The following is a 23,429-nucleotide window of genomic DNA, read 5'->3' as shown; positions in this document are numbered from 1 at the left end:
ACACTTGCAGAAGGGAGGGGAGACATTGGACACAACAACAAAGCAAAACAAGCAATATGATTATAGATACAATAGTTGGCATAATTGATTTTAACCAAGAACCATCCGGGAGCCATGACCAAAGGGCAGCCCAGATGTCAATGGCGCCAGATCCATTGGATGATAGGGGATTGTTTTTGATCATGTTTTCCATATGTTCTATGGTATGAGTGATGTTATACTGATAATCAGATACATAGGTACAACAATGTGAGTGTATGAGGGCACAAACGCTTCCTTTAGCTGCTAACATAATATCTAAGGCATATCGGTTTTGTAAGACTACCTCCCTGATTTCAACTAGTTCTTTGTTCATAAGCTTCAGCACCTTGATAGTCCCATTGAATATATGTACTGTCCAGTTTTTTAGTAAATGAAGATCCCGATAGTTCATTGCCACCCCGAGATTGGGCAAGATGCCCCTGGATATCTGAGTTTTTAGTGACCGCCGAGTTCCATGTAATGGTCCGATAACAATTGGTATAAGTCCCCATGTACGTGGCATTAGTGGACAGGCCGGCGTTGCTGAAGCAAAAACGGGCTGGCACTAAAATCCGGGTAGGGACAGCATACGTGTGGTTAAGCAGGGCTGTTGTGTAGGGCCACAGGAACGTCCATCCGGTCTCATTGAAAAGCACACTATGAAGCGCCAAGCCTGTTTTCCCATCAGAGAGGATGTGCATGCAAATCCAACAGTTAGTTTTATTGAGAAGTAAAGCAACTTTATTCAAATCTCTCACAAATGCGTTGCTGGCCCATGTCTCTGGATCACTGGTCACAATGACATGGTTAAGTGACCATATATGGACGAACACAGCGAGCAGGAGTCCATATAATTTCGCCATTGTCGTCGACTGCAGCGTAGCCCCGACCCCAGGTGACAAGAGAGGTCGGGCCTTTCCACGTAGGATCTGGAAGACGGCGGTAATAAACTTGCGGTCGTGGAAAGTCTATAGGAGAAGCAGTAAAATGCCGACTTGCGGCGGTTGACCCGGGGGTGCCGGAAACATTGAGGAAGTTGAGGGTAAACAAGACAAGGTTCAAGGTATTTTGTATTCCAGGCAAGCCAGGGGTATTTTCCCCTTTCTGTTTTTTATGAGCATCAAGGGCCTTTTTAAGGGTCTGATTAGCCCATTCCACAATGGCCTGGCCAGTGGCATTGTATGGGATTCCCAACTTGTGTAAGATGGACCAGCGGTGGCAAAACTGCAAAGGCAGCACTAGTATATGCAGGGCCATTGTCCGTTTTTAATTGTTTGGGGTTGCCCAGAATACTAAAAGTCCGAATACAATGATTAATAACATGTTTGGTGGCTTCACCCCTCTGCGCGGAGGCCATAATAAACCCTGAGTACGTATCAATAGAAACATGAACATACTTCCAGGGGGCAAATGATGGATACAACGTGACATCCATTTGCCATAATTGACAACTCTCCGTGCCCCGGGGGTTGACCCCCAGGGGGACAGAGTGCACTTGTAAGATGCAAGTGGGGCATTGCTGAATAATAGCAGAGGCCTCCGTTGCAGAGAGAGAGAATTGTTTCATTAAGGCCTTACGATTTTGGTGAAAGTAAGAGTGGCTAGCCCATGGGGTAATAGGGGACAAGGAGAGAATAGAGAGATCAGGAGGGACAGTAAGGGCAGCGGCTGCTGCAGCATCAGCCCGAGAGTTCCCCTCTTGTATAATACCAGGAAATGGTTGGTGACTTCTGATATGGGCTGGAAAAAAGGGTTCAGTCCTAGCATGAAGAAGGGATTGTAGGGTTATAAATAAACTTAAAAGATTATCATCAAGAGATGGGGAGATTAGGAATCCGACAAGGATGTGAGAACCTTGTAAACATAAAGGCTGTCAAGGATAAGATTGAAGGGAGAGGTGGGGAAAGTTTGAAAAGCCAAGATGGTAGCGGCTAATTCGGCCCACTGAGCAGAAGTTTGAGGAGGGGTAATTTTGGTCTGCCACTGGGCCCCCTCTTTCCACACACACGCTCCATAAGATTTGCTGCCGTCTACATACACAGTGACAGCGTTAGAGATTGGAGATGAGGAAAGAGTGGAATGGAAAAACATCGGAACATTGTGAAGGAGTTGAAAGCGAGGGTCAGACGGGACATGACAGGAGACACTGCCTGCCCATTCTGCCAAAGAAAGTTGCAGGGAATCAGAGGTAGCATACAGGGGTTCCCAAGTGGTGAGGGACATAGGAACAAACAAGGAAGTAACGTCAAAGCCAACGAGACACTTTGCTCGAAACCGGCCTTTGGTAATGAGCAAAGCGAACATATAATGCAAGGGGTTAATAGATTTGCGTGGAGTATTAGGAAGATGAATCCATTCCAGGACGGCAACAGTGCCCTTTTTATATTGAATGAGGGCAACGGTTGGGATGGACGGGGTGTTAAAAAGTACAAGGGACACAGGTTCATTAGGGATGGCTCGATCCACCCAACGAGTGGCCATCGCGGAGTCGATGAGAGTTAGCACATGCTTTTGAGGATCAGTCAAAACAATGACTGATGAGGGAGATGAAGGGCCTTTGAGGGCCAGGAAAAGAGGGGAAAGTTGGGCCGTGGTGAGTGCAAGAAACGGGCGGACAAAATTTATCGCGCCCAATATCTGCTGGAGGGCCACAAGAGTAAGAGGATTCGGAAGAACAATATGAGGCAGGGTGGGTGAAGAGGAGGAGGTTAAGACTTTATGACCCAGGTATGAAAAAGGTGGGTGGGTCTGAATTTTTTCTGGAGCCACCTGAAACCCATGAGAGGACAGGTGCTGAATCAGTTCAGGGAGAAAAGGTCGGACCGTGCCAGGAGGACCCGGGGCGGCCATGAGGATATCATCCATGTAGTGATAAAGCAGCAAATGAGGGTGAGAAGTACGAAAAGGCGAAAGAACTGCGTCGACATAAAATTGACACATTGTGGGACTGTTGAGCATGCCTTGAGGCAAGACAGTCCATTGATAGCGTGGGGTAGGGCGAGACATTAGTTTGAGGGATCGAAAAAGCAAAAAGTTCCTTATCATTATTGTGCAACAGGATAGTAAAAAAGGCATCCTTGAGATCAATGACCACCAAATCATAATCTTTAGGAATCAGATTTGGATTGGGCATCCCGCATTGAAGTGGGCCCATTGGCTTAATGATGGCATTGACGGCGCGAAGATCCTGAATTAATCTCCATTTCCCTGACTTCTTTTTGACCACAAATACTGGAGTATTGTATGGGCTAGTGGTTAGCTCCAAATGTCCGGAGCACAGTTGGTCATCCACCAGCTGTTGTAATGCGATTAATTTTTCACTGGTAAGTGGCCATTGATCTATCCAGACAGGTATAGGGGAGAGCAGAGTAAGTTTCAGGGGAGTTGGAGACATTACTAGTCCTCCAAAATAAGTTTTGCATCAAATTGTGAAATAAGATCTCTGCCCCATAAGTTAACGTGAAGGGGCAAGACGACTGGCATGATTTGTGCCGTAATCCCTTTTGTAACATGTTGTACTGTGAGCCAATTTTTACTAGAACTTGCCTGTTGTATGCCGCCCACTCCCCGTACTGCTGGAGATGGTTCAAGGGGCCATTGAGAGGGCCATTCCGCTGTTCTTATGACTGAAACATCAGCGCCAGAGTCTAGAAGGCCAGAAAAGAGAATGCCGTTAATTAAAAACAGCATGATCGGTTTCTGGGGAGTGATTGGCTTTGTAAGAGCTAAGAGCTCGGTGGGCGGGGGTTCCACAGAGGAAGCCGGCACATCCTTAGGTAACAGTACCAACCGAGCAACAATATCCCCTTTTTTCGCCAATATGGGAACATTGGTGTAGAATTGAATCTGAACACAATTTTGGGGTGAAGGATCAATCATGGAAGGAAGGACAAAGATGCCTCGTTGGCAGGCCGCCGCCACCGGGAGAACAGTTGCAGTAACATCCGGTGGGAGCGGGCCGGGCAACTGGGCGTCTGCGACAACAAGGAGATTAGGAAAGTCAACAGAAGTGTCAGCAAGAAGTTTCAGATCCGTGCCTTGGCAGCAGGGCGGGGCGGAAGGCGGAGAGGAAGCGACAGGAGAGAAGGAAATGTCTCCACAGGAAAAAGAGGGTGCAGCCTTTGGAGGGGGGCTAGCTGCAAGCCCCGTTATTAGTTTCCCTGATTCTGAGGGAAAGCTCGACATTGATTGGCCCAGCGGTAGCCCTTTTTACATTTAGGGCATACCGTCTTTGGTTTGGCACTGGAGTTAGGTAGGGGGTGGGCAGCACCGCCACCCGGGGCTTGGCACTGTTTTTTGAAATGGCCAGGTTTTCCACAATTAAAACAAGTGCCTTGAGGTTGGTTCCCCTTTTGTATGGCTGCGGCCAATGCATCCATCTGGTAGATTTGGGTGCCGATAACACGGCAAGCTTTAAGAAAATCCGCCAGAGTGGAGGCCGGGTTAGAGACTAATGGCTTGAGAACAGATTGACAATCCGCATTCGCATGTTCAAAAGCAAGTTTCATCAAAATTTCTTTTGCCGCTTCTTGATTGGAAATTTGGCGGGTTACCGCGAGTTGTAAGTGGTTAACGAAGTCGGCGTATGACTCTGTTGCCCCCCTGGCGAATAGCAGAGAAGGATTGGGTTGGGGTGCCTCGATCATCGACACGAGTTAAGGCAGAAAGAACAGCAGAGCTAATAACAGGAAACACGGGGGGGGGAGGGTTAGATTGTGAGCCTGAGTGTTAATTGTAGCAAAAGCACCTTCCCTGAAGAGTTGGTCAACAGTCCATTGAATACGTGAGCAGAGGACTCTGGTTTGGATTTCCCTTTTGAATCCTGATTCAAAAACAACATATTGTGTGCCAGTCAATAGCATTCTAAGCAAGTCTTTCCAGTCTTGAGGCAACATTTGATAGTTACCAGCAATGGCATTCAACAAACCCCTGGTATAGGGGCTGGCTATGCCATAATCCGTAGTTGCCTTTTTTAATTCTTTAATCATCTGCAGAGGCAAGGGTTCCCAGTCAACGAGAATGCCGCTGGTGGGTGCTTGTTGAAAAATGACCGGGAACAACTCGGTGTCAGCTAGATCGGCAGCATCTAAAATGCCGGATCTTAAGGCTTTTTGGTATGCCCCGCGAATAAGACCAGGTTGAGAAACAGGAGCGGGGGCAGCGGCAAGGGGAACCAGGGCTTTGGGGGCCGTGGGTGAAAGGGGGCGCACAACCGAGGGCAGCGGGGTAGTCACCATGACCGAAGGAGTCCGGTATGGCGGCGGATCTAATAAAGGCTGGTGAGGCGAATCAGTGGGGTTTTGAATCAAGGTATAGGCTTTTTTCCAAAGGCACAGAATGTCGGGCGGCGCCCGAGGAAGATGGTGGAAGACTTCGCCAATCTTCTTCCACGTCTCCGTTTTTAGAGATCCGCCCTTTGGATAGGACGGACATTGAGCCCACACATAAGCAAGTAATTTAACAGCCTCACTTTTAGAAAGAGATTTGGTAAAATTTTGTTCTTGAGGAGAGAGGTATTTTTTCCTGCCCAATTGTCTCAACTCTTCTACATGAACTTTCTGAGCTGCAGACATTCCACCCCCCATACTTACGAGAAAGAAGAGTCAGTCGCCAGCGACGTCGTCGGGTGCACTGTGCCTATTCCAGGCGATAAGTAGAGGGTCGGCAGGGACGTATTCCCTTGCGGAATCACATCGAGACATATCTGTTTCACGAGATCACGTCGGGGTCACCAGATGTGGTGGTCTCCCATGAGAGAAATGAGACACGCAAACAGGTATCTCGGGATGAGAGCCCAGAGCTGACTCCGTGACCCTCTTTTATTAAAAATTCCTCAAGTTCATTATACAGCATCATAGCAAGGTGGGATTGGGGGTGGTTACATGATCAGGTTGCATACACTCATATTATAGTAGTTACGTAGACTCTTCCCAGGCTGGTACGACCCTTCCCAGGCTGGTACGGGAATAATCATGTAGGTATTTCTTGGCCTGAGCCATTGGGACTTTCCAGATGACGTAATGTATTTCGACATCCTATTTCCCTGTACGCGCTGTGGCAAGGTCCACGGGTAATTTTGATATGCAAATATATTTCTATACAACTATTCCCACACACCTATACTGTACCTGTGCATTTTGTTTTTCTTGCCTAAATGTAGAACCTTACTTTTTCACCATTCAATTTCATTTTGTTAGATAGCGCCCAATGTTCAAGTCTGTCAAGATCCTTCTGTATCTTAAGCCTATCTTCTGGAGTGTTGGCTATTCCTGCTAGCTTGGTGTTGTCTGCAAATGTGATGAGTTCTCTATCTATCCCCTTGTCCAAATTGCAATATCTTGCTAGCTGATAAGATGTGGATTTTTTTATTTTTTTTTGCACTAATTTGAGCACTTTTTACACTGCTGCTTTTTTTATCCTGGAATATAATGTTAGGTGTTTTGTGCCAGCCATGGCAGTTTCTTAAAAGGCCACCAGATGGGAGCAAAGAGGCACTTTTGATCCCACTGGTGGGTCAAGGGGCTCCGGCCCCTGCAGCCCCATTGGGGAGAGTTAATGGCCCTCCGGCCCCCTACACACATTGGTAAGGGAGCGGCCAGGGGCCCCTATAAGAACCCCTGCACAGGGGCTGCTCTTTTGCTCTTGTTCTAGCTTCCTACGGGACTGATCCATGGGCTCAATCCAGGCATGGATGCCTCCATGCCAGGTAACTCATTTTACCTACTTTATTCCTAAATAAAAATTTAACTTGATTGCATCCTTGCATGCTGCCTTTTCTTGGAAGCGCCCTCAACGAACCATCGATCTTCGTGAGATCCCTCACATATAAATTGCATTTATATTTCTCTTAATCCTATGACCATTGCTGTGTGTTTTTATGCCTGTTTACAAACTATATGAAGAACTTTACCCGATTTGGGAGCTGTAATTAACCATTGCAAAATTACAATGGTAATTGTAATTTGTCACAATGGTATCAATGTACTAACAAGTGCATTGTGAAAATCTGTGGTTTTATATTTCAGCCTTAAGTTCAATTTTTGTAAATTACATTTAAACTTCTTTATAAGCTTCTTATTCACTGTATAGTTGATTTTTATTCATTTGTGTTATAGTATTAGAAAGAAGCATTTGTACTGCTTTAAATTAGCATCCTGGCAAGTTATATGTTTTACATTTAGATTATATAACAGCATTAAAGCAAGAAGTATTTTAAAGCTTAATTTATTGACATTTTAAGAAAATTGAATAATGTTCCTTGCTTGTTTATGCTCAATTATCTTCTTCCCAAGCCTTTCTCTTACTCTCCAAATCCTCAAAGTAAATCTTTAGGCATCTATGCTTATAAATAAGTTCCAATAAAACTTAATTTTAATTTTACCATTATTTACACAGAAATATGATTCACTGGATTCAGTAGAACATATAGTACTGCAATTGTACTTTGAAGTACTATAATTATGTTAAGAGTTTTTCACCCAATTTCTTCTCTATCTGTGAATAGAATAATGAGAGATCCAGGCCATATGTACCCTGTAAACTATTATTTATTTCATAGCTTCTTCACAAAGAATTATGTGAATTGTTATTGGATGAGGTTCTAAGAATTTATTCTTTGCCTGAGTTCAGATATTCTAATGCAAAATGCACACACACACAAACACATACCATCAGTAACCTATTGGGCTTACTCCAAGACAAAAAAACCCTCAGCCTTTTGTGGGAGTACTGAAACAATGGGAGAATAAATGCATAAACCACAATTAACTTTATTTAAATTTTACACTGAGCCTCTAATGTGTTTATGAACAAAACATAGGAGAACAAACCCATCAGGACAAGATTCAGCAGTCCATCTGCATTTAAAAGACAAAGGCCACTCTTTTGAAGACAGCAAAGTCAATATTTTGGACAGAGAGGACCGCTGGTATGAAAGAGGGTTAAAGAGCCCATCTATGTCAAAATTGAACAGCCCTCTCTCAACAGAGGGGGACTGATACAACATAATCTATCTCCAGTCTACAACACAGTACTTTCAACAGTTCCAAGAAGGCTCCACATCCATTTTCACCACTCAGGTGATCCTGATGATAGTAACTTTTGGTATTCATCTAATAAGCACATGCAGCAAAGGCGAAGTTTACCCTTAAGCACGATTTCTGGTTTTCTGAAAGAAAATAGCCCTGCTGAATCATTTCCATGAAAACTATTTTATCTGACTCCCATTTAAGAAAAATTAGGGAATCATTTCCATAGAAGCATCATATCTATTTAATCTGATTCTCATTTAGGAGAAATTGACAGAAGAGGAAAACAAACTACAGAAAATGAAAGAACTTGTGGCAAAATAACTGACCGTGTGATTTTTTTGAGTTTGCTGCAGCATTCTTTATTTGACTAAGGCAAACGCTTTCTGAAACCAGCTTACTTGAAAACATTCCAAGTAAATATTTTGGATGGCTGGACAATTCCTTAAGAAAACCATAGAATTGCAACCAGGTCCAGTGTGTTGGTCTGTAGGAGGTTAGCACCCACTCCTTTCCTGGAAGAGTGAAATATTTTAGGAAATATGAAAAAGGTAGAATATTATATTTTCCTGGATGAGAAATGGAGAAGCATGTTTTACAGACAAAGTAGCTCCCACCTTCCTGCCCCCCACCCTTTGTTAATGGGCCAGAGACAGAAACCCAATCCTTTGTCAAAGGACATTTGCAACATAATAGCAACAGAAACTAACACAATGGGCCCCATCTAGCAGCCGAAACTCACCACATGTGACCTGGGAAGCACATGTGACCATCAGCTAGCAAGGCTAGTTAAGACCCCCACCCCCCTGGGAGTCTGACAACCAATCAGGATACTCTTTCGGGGCCCCAGGAAATGCAAAGCCAGAAAGAGCATAAAAACCCGTGGACTCGCTGTATTCCTCCCTTTTCTGTTCAGGATCTCAAGCCATGTGATCCTGTCCACCATTGAACCATCTTTCCAAGCAGTCTCCATGTTTCCAGTGTCTTTTTCCCCACTTGGAGCAGAACCCAAAAGGATGTTTCTTCCAACAGGTCCTCAGAAGAAAATCTCATAGACTTCTTTCCTACAAATATTTTCAATCATAATAATGTAGGCTGAATCTTTATTCTAGTTCATTGTGAGTTTATTGGTTTTGGCTCATTAGATTTATACTGGAGCTTTTATTCAGGAGCTCACTGTTGCATACATAGTCCTCCCTCCTCCTGTTTTTTCCTATCAGCCACAACCAGTGTGGAAGGTTGAGTTAAGAGAGTGAGCAGCTCAAATCCACAGGTGAACGTCTGTGCCTGAAGATGGATTACTTCCTGTACATCCCCCACTCCCCAGCACTTTAACTCGGGGTGGGTTCTACTTACTTTTACTATCGGTTCACAATGGGGCTGCGTGCACGCTCTTCTGCACATGCGCAGAAGCTTCTGCGCATGTGCAGAAGCATTTTGGTGACGTCGGGGGTGGTGGGCGGGACCTCCTGCTGGTTTTATTACCTGTTCTATAGAACCAGTGCGAACCGGGGGCAACCCACCACTGCTTTAACTACTATAAGACATTGGCTTTCATTACATCTCATGTTATCATCATTTGCATAATTTTCTACTCCCAAGCAGAGCCCAAGCGCACTCCCAACAAGAGAAACTCCAGAACAATTGGACGCCACTTACTTTTCCACATGTTGGACTGCAGCTTCCATTTTCTTTCAACACCCCCCCCCCCAAGTTGAATAGAAGTGGTAACATCTGAAGGTTGAGAAGTGATCTACCTCTGTCCTACATACATTTTAATGTATTTTACAATGCGAAAGTTGCTTCTTTACATTTTTGAAATTAGATGACTGGTCCTCCTCTTCTCCCCCACTTTTTTTTTTAACATAAAGATTATATTAACGTTCAGCCTGAAGATGATTTTAAAGTTCTAAGCAATGTCCTTGATCAGGGGTGAAATTCAGCAGGTTCTGACAGGTCCTGGAGAACCGGTAGCGGAAATTTTGAGTATTTCGGAGAACTGGCAAATACCATATCTGGCTGGCCCCAGATTGGGATGGGAATGGAGATTTTGCAGTATCTTTCCCCCAGGAGTGGGGAGGGAATGGAGATTTTGCAGTATCTTTCCCCTGCCATGCCCACCGAGCCACGTCCACAGAACCAGTAGTAAAAAAATGTGAATTCTACTACTGTCCTTGATGGCACATTTATGGAAATCCAGGAAGAAATTCATGAGCTATAAACTAGATTGGAACAGCCCTGTGACTAGGTAAAGCAAAAGGACAGTAAATCATTAGTCCATTGATGTGTTATTACTTTATTATGAATGCCCCATAGAGAGAGAAGTGATTGTAAAGTGTTTTGATTCTTGAGCCAAAATTATTTGTCTATGGACTATGTCTTATGTCTTGGGTTACAAAAAATTTGACTGACTTTGATTCATTTTGTTTTCAGGAATGAGAAGCCATGGTTCTTCAGTTGCCTCCTTGCAAATGTTTCTGTTTTGTGTGTCCCTTCTCTGATAAATGTGCCCAATTTCCTACCAGTTGTCCCTGCTTCCTGCCAATGAACAAAGACTGGAGAAGTTGCATCAGATTTATTTCGGTGAGCATAATGGTTGGGATGTACTTTCTCAAATGTGTTGTTTATTAAGGAAACAAGAAGCAATCCAAGCAGGCTTTACCAATGTTTGATGGCCCCAGTTTCATTTTCTCCCAACACTAGATTTGCAAACCAGTTGCATTGTTCCATAAAACAAGATTGAAATTATTAAGAATCGTGGTTACTTCTTCCACCTGAATAGACATTCATTGACAATGAAAATGTCATGGTGGTGGATAGCATCTTCCTTTTAGGATCAACCATCAATAAGCATTCAAAAAATTCTCTGCAGACTAGCATTGATAGAGCAGCCATGAAGATCTTTGAAAAGTTATTCAAATGTCATGATGAGTCCATATCTACAAATATCGGAATCATGCAATTAATCATATGAGACTTTATGGAAATGAAAGTTGGATCTTGAAGTAAGGTAGGAAGAGTATTGAAAGAGCTTTTGAAAATTGGTGTTGGAGAAGACTCCTGAGAATACAAAACAAACAAACAAAGGAATCATCAAGCAAATCAACCCTTCACATTTGAAGCACAAAGGACCAAGCTCATCATATGGCACATTATAGAGAGGCCCAGTTCTCTGGCAAAGGTTCTAATCTGGAAAGGTAGGAGGAAAGAAAAGAAGACAATCACCAGTGGCAAGATAGACAGATTCGGTTACAATGGGGATGGGGACACCAGTGGAGGAACTGAAGGACCAGGTCAGGGACAAATAGTCATGGAGAAAATATATCTGTGTGGTCTCTAGCAGTCAACAATGACTTGATGGCACGTAATCAGTCATTCAGTCTAACTCAGGGGTGTCAAACTCAATTCCACTGAGGGCTGCATCAGGATTGGTTTGACCTAGGGCAGTGATGGCTAACCTTTTTGCCGTCACGTGCCAAAAGCTGAGGGAGCATGGGGGGGGTTTGCGCGCAAGCGTGCCCACACCCATAATTGAATGCCCACCTGCGTCCCGTCCCACTGCGCATGCGCACACGACCCCTCCGCATCCCCCCACTTTTGGCATGTGACGGCAAAAAGGTTACAGGTGGGCCCGGTAGACCCGTTTTTCGTCCTCCCCAGGCTGCAAAGGCTTTCTCGGAGCCTGTGGAGGGCAAAAATCGCCTTTCCCACCCTCCCCTAGAGGCCCTCCAGAGGCCAGAAATGGTCCATTTCCGGACTTCTGGTGGGCCCAAAAGGCCCAAAAATCAGCTGGCTGATGTGCATGTGCATGCTGCAGCTGAGCTAGGGCAAAGCTCACGTGCCCACAGATATGGCTCCGCGTGCCACCTGGCATGCCTGCCATAAGTTCGTCATCACGGACTTGGGGGGTGTGGAGGGCGTGGCCAGGGGGCGTGGCCAGCTCAACATCACTCATGTCAAGGGTGCCTGTGATGCCCCAAGCACTCTGCCAGCGAAAATGGGCTCCTGAGCTCCATTTTCAGCTGCCATGGCCTCCTGCAACCCTCTGCCAGTGAGGGAGGCCATGGCAGCCGAGAACAGCACTCAGGAGCCTGTTTTCACTGGCAGAAGCACCGCGGTCCAGCCCTTCGCTGTTTCCAGGGCAGCCCCGCAGGCCAGATCTAAGTACCCCATGGGTCAAATCCGCCCCCCCGGGCCTTGAGTTTCACACCCCTGGTCAGTGGTGAAATTCAAATTTTTTTACTACTGGTTCCGTGGGCGTGGTATGGTTTGTTGGGCGTGGCAGGGGAAGGATACTGCAAAATCTCCATTCCCACCCCACTCCAGGGAAAGGATACTGCAAAATGTCCATTCCCTCCCCACTCCTGGGGGGAAGGATATTGCAAAATGTCCATTCCCACCCCACTCTGGGACCAGCCAGAGGTGGTATTTGCTGGTTTTCCAAACTACTCAATATTTCCACTACCAGTTCTCCAGAACCTGTCAGAACCTGCTGGATTTCACCCCTGCCCTGGTCTAACTGAATAGACTTTCTATTTGCCTGAATTCTAAACATCCAAATAAAGTTTAACAAAGGGAGCCATCAAGAACCAATGATATTCTAGTAACTGAGTAAAATGAGGCAAAGCTTGCACTACCCAGAGGCATCCTCAAGGAGAGTTAGAACGGTCAAGATGGCAGCTACAACCATGTGATTGAAATCCTGGTCTTTTATGTGTTATGAGATATCCTGACTTTAATGTAAAGGAACATTATGGCTAGATTTATACAATGTGATGTGTCAGCTTTTAGTTAAGTGTGTAGTATGGATCTATTATAGTATGAAAATTTTATTAAATCGTTTAATTCAATGTGTGACTAGCTAATGTTGGGTTATTTAACAGATTACATTTAAGTATTTCATGGCTAATGTAATGTCTAATCCAGATCAATGACAGGAAAGAACTGGCAATTTTGGGGAAGGAATAAAAGAGGATTAGCCGGAAGTATAAGCATAGAGGCTTAAGTTATTCCTTTTAAATGGGATTTATTTTAAATCAGGAAAGTGACTTAAAAAGAATTGAGGCACAATTAAAAAATAAAATTATTATTTAAAGTACTGAAATGGTTAGAAAAAATAATAGAGCAATCTGTAGATGGAAAACCAGAGACATTCTTACTAGGAATATTTACTGAAAAATACACCAAAGAAATAAAATATTTGATTTTACATATTATAACAGCTGCACGCATATCATACGCACAAAATTGGAAAAGGGAAAACATACCAACAGAAGAAGAATTGATAAAAAAAATCCTAGAATGTGCTGAGATGGACAAATTAACAAAAGAGCTCAAAGAAAAGGAAGATACGGAATATTATATAATCTGGAACAAATGGTATAAGTGGCTAGAGACTCGAAATAATGGATAATAAAAATAGGGGTAAATTTGAAAATGGAAAATATGAATATGATAATGTATAGAATGTATAAAATCAATATGATTGTTATAATGTAATTAAAAGAGAAAGGGAGAAGAAGAAAATGGAATAGTATAAAGGGAAACGGGAGAGAATGTAAATATTAGAAGAGCAGTCGCATTCACGACAAACCATTTTATACCAAATTTATATTTTTGCTGATAAAGAAATAAAGGGAGACAAAGGGAAGAGAACTTGTGGCTTAATTCAACTGCCTAACATGCAGGAAGCCCAAGTTTGAATCTGAGTAAGGGTATGGCTAGCTGATGAAAGCTAAAAAGCTTGAAATAGATCTCTACTAGTCTCCCTTTATTTCTTTATCAGCAAAATATAAATTTTATATATGTGTTTGTGTGTGTGTGTGTGTGTGTGTGTGTTTGTTTTATGTTTTGTGTTTTGTGTTTGTCATATTGTGTTATAATAAAAATATTTTTAATAAATAAATAAATAAATAAATAAAATACTGATAGACGGGACAGAAACAATGTTGGAAAATGTCTAATAAAATGTTTGGGAACATATATGCAAATTTGAAAGCAAAGAAGTAATTAGCAACTGAAAACTCAAGTCTCAGTGCTCAGATAAAAGCGCTCAGATAAAAGAAAAACAATTTGGGAAAGTGCGCTTTTAAAACATAATTACAGAGTAAATATCAATGTTGGAATAACCTAATATGAATATAAATATAATCATCAGACCTCTCTGCTCCTGTTTATTTCTCTTGTCAGATTAGCCTCCTTCTAATTAAAACAATTTAAATGAAAAAATATTTTCTTGCAAGATCATTTTATTTGTTCTCACCATAAAAAAAAAAAGGCTGAAATGAAGCTGTTGCATGCATTCACCTTCACCAGAACCAAACAGCCTAGTTTGCAAGATTCATGATCACAGAAATTTGTGTTTACTCTTAATCTTCTCTATCTTAGCATACACATCTTTTTCAATAGATTCTCGCCTTTCTTTACACAGCAAATAGCTATAGCTGCTTTGAGGAACTCCAATCTATTTGCTGTGTAAAGAAAGGCGAGAATCTTTTGAAAAAGATGTGTATGCTAAGATAGAGAAGATTAAGAGTAAACACAAATTTCTGAAGGCCACCATCTTCAGAAGCTGGAGTAGACTTTCTTTCTGTTGCTATATATGTTAGGACTAGAAGGTATGTGTCTAATGTCTTTCGTATTCCCTACCATGGATGTGATGTAGATCTGCAAAATAAATCTTTTTTGCTGCTTTCAGATGTCCACTGGGGTCTTTCCATCACATCTACTTCTGTTCTAACACCCCCCCCCAATTAGAATCCTTTGCAGATGTGCTTTTAGCATCTCCCACATCCTATATACTCATACCATTAATGTTTTTTTTCCCTACTCAAATGAAGGACTGCATTTGTTTCTGCTGGAATTCAAGTTTTTGAAAAAGCGATTGGACAGCCATTAGTCTGAAATGGTATAGGGTTTTCCTGCCTGAACAGGCGATTGGACTAAAAGTCCTCCAAGGTCCCTTCCATCTCTTCTCTTCTCTTCTCTTCTCTTCTCTTCTCTTCTCTTCTCTTCTCTTCTCTTCTCTTCTCTTCTCTTCTCTTCTCTTCTCCTCTCCTCTCCTCTCCTCTCCTCTCCTCTCCTCTCCTCTCCTCTCCTATCCTATCCTATCCTATCCTATTCTATTCTATTCTATTTGTCTTGCTCCAACTTATCAAGGTCCTTCTGTATCTTGATAGTGCCTTCTAAAATGTCTGTTTCCCCACAATACACAGATTTGATAAACATATCTTCTAACTCCACATATTCATTATTATAAGAAGCTTGGCTTGACAGTTTCCTCAAGTGTGATATGGAACTAGTGAAAAAAAAAACTCAGTGGGTATAACTGTTCGACGAGCTCTGTGTCCATCTAATGGTAGACAGTCCAGCCCATATCATGCCATCTTTTCTACTGAAATCTCATTTAAAACTTTGTCAAATGCTTAATCAATCCTTTAAATTATTGGAAAACAATATTTTGAAAATATGGCCCGTGGAATATTTTCCATGGATTCGAAGAGGTCCGGTCCAACTCTGTTATTCTGTTTGAATATGTGTCATAAACAATTATGTCTTATCTCATTTCCCAGTGAATTCCAATTTCTTCCTGGAAGTGAAAGTGGGCACAGGCATGAAGCTGTGGCAGTCAATATTAGAAGCATTTGTTCTGCTACCGTATCTCAATGTATGGCTTGTTGATGGTGAGTGCTCAGTCTTTCATGCTCATTATTATTACAATTTTGAAATTGTTTAATATACATGATAACTGGCTCTACTGTTAATAGTTCTTAATGTTTAACTTTGATTTCTAGCATTCAGTTGGTATCGTCCCACCTTAAAGTCTGGTTATCTGCCAACCCACTGAAGTAAATTCAATCTGTTCCATAGAAACTATAACTGAGTCATCAACCCCTACCAATCTCCTGTTTCTCAACCTTGGTTGCTTCATGATGGTTGGACTCCCAGAATTCCTCAACCAATTATACTTTTATTGAGGAGTTCTGGGAGTTGACGTCTACACATCTTAAGGTTGCCAAGATTTAGAAACACTTCCTAAATAATCTTAGAGGCCATGAGCTGGATGCTGAACTGCAATAAGTACTACTTTAGATCACCCCTTCTTGATGCCATCTCTTTATTTCTGGAATATCCTACCCCAATAAGGTATTCCTGGCATTATTATTTTTTCTAATGTTAAAACATTTTCATTCTAGTATTTTTAACATGTTAATAAATTAATTTACTGTACAGTGTTAGATGCAAGTATCTCATAGAAACTTTTAAACTCTTCTGCCTGCTGTTATGTTTTCATTGCTTTTATATTGTATTTTTATTTATTACTATATTTCATGCTGTGCTTTCAGTGTTGTCCTAATATGGTTATATAGCTCTGAAGCATCAAAATACTCAAGTTGCTTTAATTAAAAAAAAATTGTCTAGACCATGTTTTCCCCAAAGTTGGCTCCAGGTGTTGGTTGTGGCATCCATCATTTCTGACTTTTGGTTAAACCACCTTTAGCCACAGTTAGATGCCCTCTTAATGTCCATGTTTTAAGCAGTGGTCTTCTACTGTTTTCCTTTTTTCAGACATTGTTTGTTTTTGGCATAGCACTAAGAACAGAAGGAGCAACAATAAACACTAAATAAACATTTCCTTTGGGTAGCTACACGGATTGGGACTAACAATTCAGTATCATCAATAAAAAGATGGGAAACAGGGCCATAGAATCATCTTGATTATCTTTTCTTCCAAAATCATGGAACTGAAAGGATAATAATAGACCCCAAGAAGGGTGAATTTGGATACAGATCTCATTTAAACATAGAGCACCATGAAAAAAGTGAAAAATTTAAACTGTTACTAGTAATCCCATTAGATTATCATCAAATGTTAGCAAAAATTATCTGCAACAATAAAACAGGTCTACCTTTAAATGTTTTAGAATGTTTAAATGTAAATTTCTTTCATGTCTTTAGCTTACTTTGTACATGCATACATATGTGCAATTCAACTATTGGTATAACAGTTAACAAACAACAGATAAATTAAACTTCATGAGTAAAAGAAAGGAATGTTAGATAGCATATGTTCAAAAACTAAAGGCTTCTTACATGACTCCCCCATTTGATTGGGAAGCCATGCTGTTGAGAGATGGTGATTTATTGTCCAGCATATCTGAAAAGCATCTGATTAGGGAAAGTTTAAACTTTAGAAAACAGAAATCTGGCAAAATAAAGTGAGACAACAAAATACTCTTTATCTGTTGTTGTATAAAGGGAGAAGCCAGGCAGCTGGAAAAATAGCCTTGGCAACTGCAATATAAATTTGGCAATTGTTCTTCTAATGTCTGCTGGTCCATCTGTTATACCATAACAGTCTACTGAGAAAGCAGCAGCTGTGCTTTTTTACACTGAATATTTCTAATTTGTCACAGCAAAGTTTTGCTGCCACCTTCTCTTTTATTACCAGAGCTTGAAATATACATTGCTGAAACTTTGGATTGTGTGTCATAGATGCCATATTTGCCAGGGTAGCTTTAAAATATTTGGTGATTGGCATGCTTTTGTCCTGGTAGCCATTTCATCTGAAGTTTCACAAGATATGGGTCTTTGAGTTAGACTCACAGACTGGAAAGCTTTTCTGGGTTAAGGTTATAGTAAATCTAGTAGATTTATCTCAAAATTCTAATAATCCAAGTTGACTCACAGAAGACAATGTACAAAAAGGAGAGAAAGAAAGTCAGAAGACAAAATGAGTCCATTCCGTATAAGGTGTCTTTGCAGCTAGGAGTTCTAAGATAAAAGTCAAAGAATCATTCCTAAACTGGTTTTGTTCCAGTGATATTTCAAACTTGAGAATTGGCTTCTTTCATCAGGATACTGCAGAATAGTTTATCAGACCAGCTGTTTCTCGACAGAGCCAAGCTCCCCTACATACTTCTGTTTTTCTGATGCTCTGTCTTCAGATATGAATATTCTCAAAGGCTAACTTGAGAAGGCTTTCAGTCTGGGTCAGATCAAGGCTGAGCAGATAACAGCAGACTAGGGAAGAAATGCAAACCAACAATTTCTCTGGGAAGAGAAGCTTGCCTGGGTAGTTTCACCTTCGACAGCAATACACAGAAGAGTAGTCAAAATCCAGTCCAATGTTCAGACAGCCAGTCAGATTTGTCAGCCAGTTTCATAAGCAGGATTCGCAGAAATCATACATCACACCAGGCAATCAAACAGTTGTTTCCAACAGAGAAACTTAGGTGGAGGCAGCCATTAAATCAGGCTGCAAACAGATGTCTTTAGTTAAGAGTTTCCCCCTTGCTTGGCAAGGAGTCTCATTGAGCATCTTTGCTCTGGTCTCCACTCTACTTGCCAAGATTTGGAGATTGTATCATATCATCTGAACTGCTTCAGAGTTTGATCAGTCTCAGGTGATTTCTGGCTTGGTATCTCCTGAGGCTAACATCCCACTGGTTCAGCTGGAGTAGCTTCTTTAATGTCAGAGTCTGAAGTCTGGACCATGACAAAGTCCGGTTCTTTAACAGCTGTAAGATTTGAGGCTAGTGAAGCAGAAACCTTGCAAATACCTGGTCCAAAAATGTGTTATAGCTGTTCGTTTCTTGCAACATGTATGCATATTATTGGCTAAAATGTAGGGTGATCTCTTTGTTCCTTGATTTCATCTTTACCAAATCTTGGTTTTAATGTGTGTTTCCCCCCACCCCCTTAAATATTGAATTTGAGCCTCTGTGGCTTTATTACAGCTTTAGTACTCATTTATATTTGTATTTTAGCAGTATGATATGCATTTCTGTACAATGTTAAAGAGTTTTGGGGAGAGAAAATCAGGGTAGAAATAAACTATTATGAACACGGTTGCAACCAAAGCAAATCCAAGTCCATAATCTAGGCTTGTAACCACTCTGCTAACAATAACTGATTTCATTATTCCAATTCTTCAGGACAATCTCCTCCTGGGAAACCTAGAATAGTAAGTTGCCTGTCCCAAGGAAATGAAACATTTAGTTGTCGATGGGAGCCTAATTCAGATGGGGGTCTTCCTACAAATTATACTCTGCTCTACAACGCCGTTGGGTAAGAATATATGGGAAAGTGGGAGGGAACAAATAATTTTTATGTACTTTTTTCTCCACATACAGTAGATTCAATAGAGGTAGATACACCTTAAGAATAAGATTACCATGTATAAAGTAATATAATGCCTGTAAGCACACAAGTCTAAGTTTTTAAAACTATTATTACTTGAACATAACCACAGACATAATTTACACATCAAAGTCATGTGTTGTCAAGGGCGTAGCTGTCCCACTTTTATACCTATAAATAATAGATCATCTGAAAGTTTGAACGAAGAAAAATGGATGCCTGGATGTGATGTTGGAGAAAATTGTTACAATACTTTAGACCATTAGAAGAGTAAGTCATTCAATAGCAGGTGAATTCATACTAGGCTTTTCTTTTGAAGCACTAGTCCTGAAGCTAAAGTTTAAATCTTTTAGAAAAATAATGAAAAAGCAAGAGTCATTAGAGAACACTCTGTGGCTTGGAAAAAATGGAAGGCGATTAGAAAAAAAAGGCCGACACAAGATGAGGTGGCTAGAAACCATCCCTGAAGACTGAAGTATACGCTTGTAAAAGCTCAACAAAGCACTGATAATCCCTATAGATAAAATAATGTTCATTCGATCAAAATGTTTTCTACTCAGAGATGTACAAGGCAACTGAAAGAACTAATTGACCATGTGGATTGTTACCGCCCAGATCTTGTAGTCTGAAGGTTAGGATGAGGGACAAATGACTGTTGTACAAATAGTCCTCAATTTACGACCACAATTGAGCCCAAATTTCTGTTGGTAAATGAGACAGTTGTTAAGTGAATTTTGCCCTATTTTATTATTTCTCTTGCCGCAGCTGTTAAACAAATCATTGTAGTTGCTAACTCAGTAGCACAGTTGTTAAGTGAATACAGATTTCCCAATAAGTTTACTTGTCAGAAAGTCATAAAAGGGGATTGCATGACCCCAGGAAATGCAACCATCATAAATATGAGTCAGTTGCCAAGCGTCTGAATTTTAATCACATGACTGTGGGGATGCTGCAATGGGTATACGTGTGAAATATGGTCATAAATTACTTTTTTCAGAAGCTTTGCAATTTCAAACAGTTAATAAATGAACTGTTATAAATGAAGTTGCAAAAACTACAGGTCTTGTCCCTCTTTATAAGATTGTTGTTCCTGGAATTTTCAGTTAGCCTCCCAACGGATCTGGAAACTACCAGAGGTGTTGATTTACTACATTTGAATGGTGTTTGAATGGTGTTTAGGTGACCAGCTGAGCTCTTACCTTAATTCATTGCTAAGGATATCAGCTAACTTTGATTCCATGTTGTCTGCTTACAACAGTAATGTTAGTTATACTGCTTTTAAGTAATTTAAGGATATGCTTATTTATTTTTGATAAATATAAACATTTCTATGTTACATGCTTATATTTCAGTAAAGAAGAGATCCATGAATGTCCAGATTACCTATCTGCTGGACCCAATTCCTGTTACTTTAATCAAAGAATCACCAGGCTGTGGCAAACATACAACATTAGTGTAAAAGCTACCAATGATGCAGGAAGTAATTTATCTGATCCTCATTATGTGGACGTAAAAGAAATGGGTAAGAGCAGAAGCCAAATGAAACTCAAGCTTTTATTTTGCTCTATAATTAGAAAGAGAGAAGGTGGCACAGTAGTTCAACATCAAGCTTTTCTCAAAGCTAATCTCAATGTAGACAGAAGAGGCCAGCTGTACTAGTCATCAGGTCTATTGAAAATCAAGAAGAAAAATAATAGTGGACTGAGATGATCTCAGTCACAAGATCTATGATTCATTTAAAAGTTTCATGGGCTTTAAGACCCAGTTTTGATTCTTGATATCTTAGTTAAAAGAGTTGTCAGGTATCCAGATTCTTAAGATGAAATGCTGGAAAGATGGATAACACTGGCTTAGGTAAACTACTAGTCTTTCTCATTATGTACCTTATATCTTTTGTTTTGAAACTTTTGGAGCCTGGTACCTTCCAGATAGGACTCAATTCCCAGACATGGAGAAAGGCTGACATGCAGAAATGTAAAAGGAGGAATTCTTGGTAAAAGCAGTAAAAAATATTCATATCTCAATTTTCTTTTGCCTAGTTAAGCCAAACCCTCCCATGAACCTCTCTTTGGAAATCAAAATGATAAATGGAATAATGTACATGTGGACAAAATGGTCACCATCCCCGCGGGTGAATGATTCAGCACCATGTAATTATGAATTGCGACTGAAGTCTGCAGAAGGAAAAGAATGGGAGGTAAGAAAGCCGCATAGCTTTGCTAGTGATGTTAGCAAAGAAAAAAAAAAAAGAAAAAGAAAGGGCAGCTGTCATCATAAATTTAATAAACAAATAAATAAATAAATTTCCTCAATTCAAAGATTGTGCTTAAACCACAGTAAAGTTTGACGCTTTACATGTCTCGACATTCCAACACCTGTGTACAAGAAAAATTAAGGTAGGTAGGAAGGCCTGGGCTGCAGGCCAGAATACATAAATTGGCTTGCAGAAGGCCTGGGCTCAGAGTACAGCTTCTTAAGATAATGGAACCAGGGAACAGAGTGCCTCACCTGAAACTTTGGAAAGCCACACTAGTCAATAGACCAGCAATATTGGCTAAGTGGACAAATCACCTGGCTTGCTGTCAGACAGCCTTCCAGGAGCTGATCTCCATCACTGACATCTGAGGATTAATAGGTCTTTAGTGTATCCTAACTCTTCTCAGTGAAACATGGATTTCATTCATTTCCAGAGCATGATGCGGCTGGAGAGCTCAGGAATAGAGCACAATATAATCTGATATGGTGTCCAGTATTTTTCTGATCCAAAGCCTAATCAAGGAACTATCAAGGAGAAAACAAATTGTCAGCACCAACTTTGACAGAGCAAGCTACTGTATATAGACAGAGAGCAAAATCCCACTCTCTTCTAGCACTGAGGATATTACCCAATGTGGTAATGAAATGTCTGCAAGCAAACAACCAAGCTTAGAGTCCACAGTTCAACTCAGAGCTACAGATATTCCCTTCTAATATTTATTGGTAAAGTTCAATAGAATATGGTGGCCTTTGGCTTATGAAATGATCTGTTGCTGAAGGCTATTGAAGTTAGATTAAAGGCTATATAAGGTTAACAAAAGGCTACAAATCTCTCACCACCACTCCTGCCACCCTTAATCAAAAATAGCAATAGACAGTGGCAGAATCCAAGGAGCGCAGTGTTTTTCTTTTCTTTTCTTTTCTTTTCTTTTCTTTTCTTTTCTTTTCTTTTCTTTTCTTTTCTTTTCTTTTCTAGAAAATTCCAATTCTTGTCCTCTTTATAAAAATCCAAGTGATAGTAATCAATATAAGAGTAGAATCTACCTACTCGGTGAGCACCCTATGTCAGAGTTCCAAATAACACATCCCAGCTCAATAAGAACCCCGAGGCAAGCAAGTTCTTCAAAAAACATTTTATTAGGACATATCAAATTGGCATATTGGTGCGGGGAAACCAGCTCTATGTTGGCATTTTCCTCCAATTAAAAGTAAAATTTTATCACTTCCCCCCAGAATCTTATTCACCTAGTCCAATCAGCATACTGTACAGCCCAGTTGCTAGATGACCTCAGTCTCCACCCTGTGGACACCTGCACGAACGTCCTTGATTCCCAAGGGAAAGAATTTTATTTTGACTACAACACCCCAGCTAATCTCTACAACCCCCTCCCTGGCCCCTTCGCTCCAGGCTGTGTCAGCCCTGAAGCAATGAGAAAAAAAACCTCCTTAGAGACTACAAAAAAGAAAATTGCCAACTTCAGGGTTGACACCCTACATATAAGCAGATTTCCTAAGCGTAGGATGATGCTGAAGGAAAATGAAAAAGGGCTACATAAAACATACTGTGTGAGGTAATGTACGGTATTTCACTTCAGGAAGGGCTATAGAATGCGAGGCCAGCATCTCCTTTATCTCTCACATAAAGGTTTCCATGGAGCAACCATTGAAGTGAGTGAAGAACCCTTGAGGTATTGTCATGCTATCAATAAGGAAGCAAGTCCCTTCGATGACGAATAAGCAAATGAAAAATGTTTCTGAGAATTACAAGTAAATAGACATCTCTCCAAATAAAATACCAGAAGGTGCATTAAATTGAGAAACATTTTTCTTGAACAAGGGGGAATTATTCAGTGTGAGCTGTGAGACGGATGCAACGATTCATCCCAGAAATAATATTGGCTGGTCGTCAGAAAACAGTCGGCATTAGCTTTTCTCCTGCCTAGCACAGCACAGAAATGTCTTTGCAAGAGCGTCTCAAAGTTA

The 23,429-nt window shown here is 41.1% G+C and overlaps 1 protein-coding gene and 1 pseudogene across 6 annotated transcripts in view; one reads left to right on the top strand and one right to left on the bottom strand.

Moving 5' to 3' along the window:
* PRLR (prolactin receptor) overlaps positions 1-23,429 on the top strand; it is a 176,972-nt gene that overhangs the window by 135,571 nt on the left and 17,972 nt on the right. For all 6 annotated transcript variants that reach the window (XM_087888217.1, XM_087888214.1, XM_087888215.1 and 3 more), the window contains 5 exons: positions 10,482-10,631; positions 15,620-15,730; positions 18,986-19,118; positions 20,543-20,712; positions 21,230-21,387. In XM_087888217.1, the coding sequence (XP_087744343.1) occupies positions 10,553-10,631; positions 15,620-15,730; positions 18,986-19,118; positions 20,543-20,712; positions 21,230-21,387 (651 nt within the window). In that variant the 5' untranslated portion in view covers positions 10,482-10,552. The remainder of the gene's footprint in view (positions 1-10,481; positions 10,632-15,619; positions 15,731-18,985; positions 19,119-20,542; positions 20,713-21,229; positions 21,388-23,429) is intronic.
* Positions 4,173-5,606, bottom strand: LOC148115042 (endogenous retrovirus group K member 8 Gag polyprotein-like; annotated as a pseudogene).

Source organism: Pantherophis guttatus, chromosome 2 (genome assembly GCF_059756535.1).
Source record: "Pantherophis guttatus breed Tessera chromosome 2, ASM5975653v1, whole genome shotgun sequence".
NCBI lineage: Eukaryota > Metazoa > Chordata > Lepidosauria > Squamata > Colubridae > Pantherophis > Pantherophis guttatus.
Note: the sequence above shows the minus strand (reverse complement) of the source record. Positions and strands in the feature narration are given on the sequence as shown.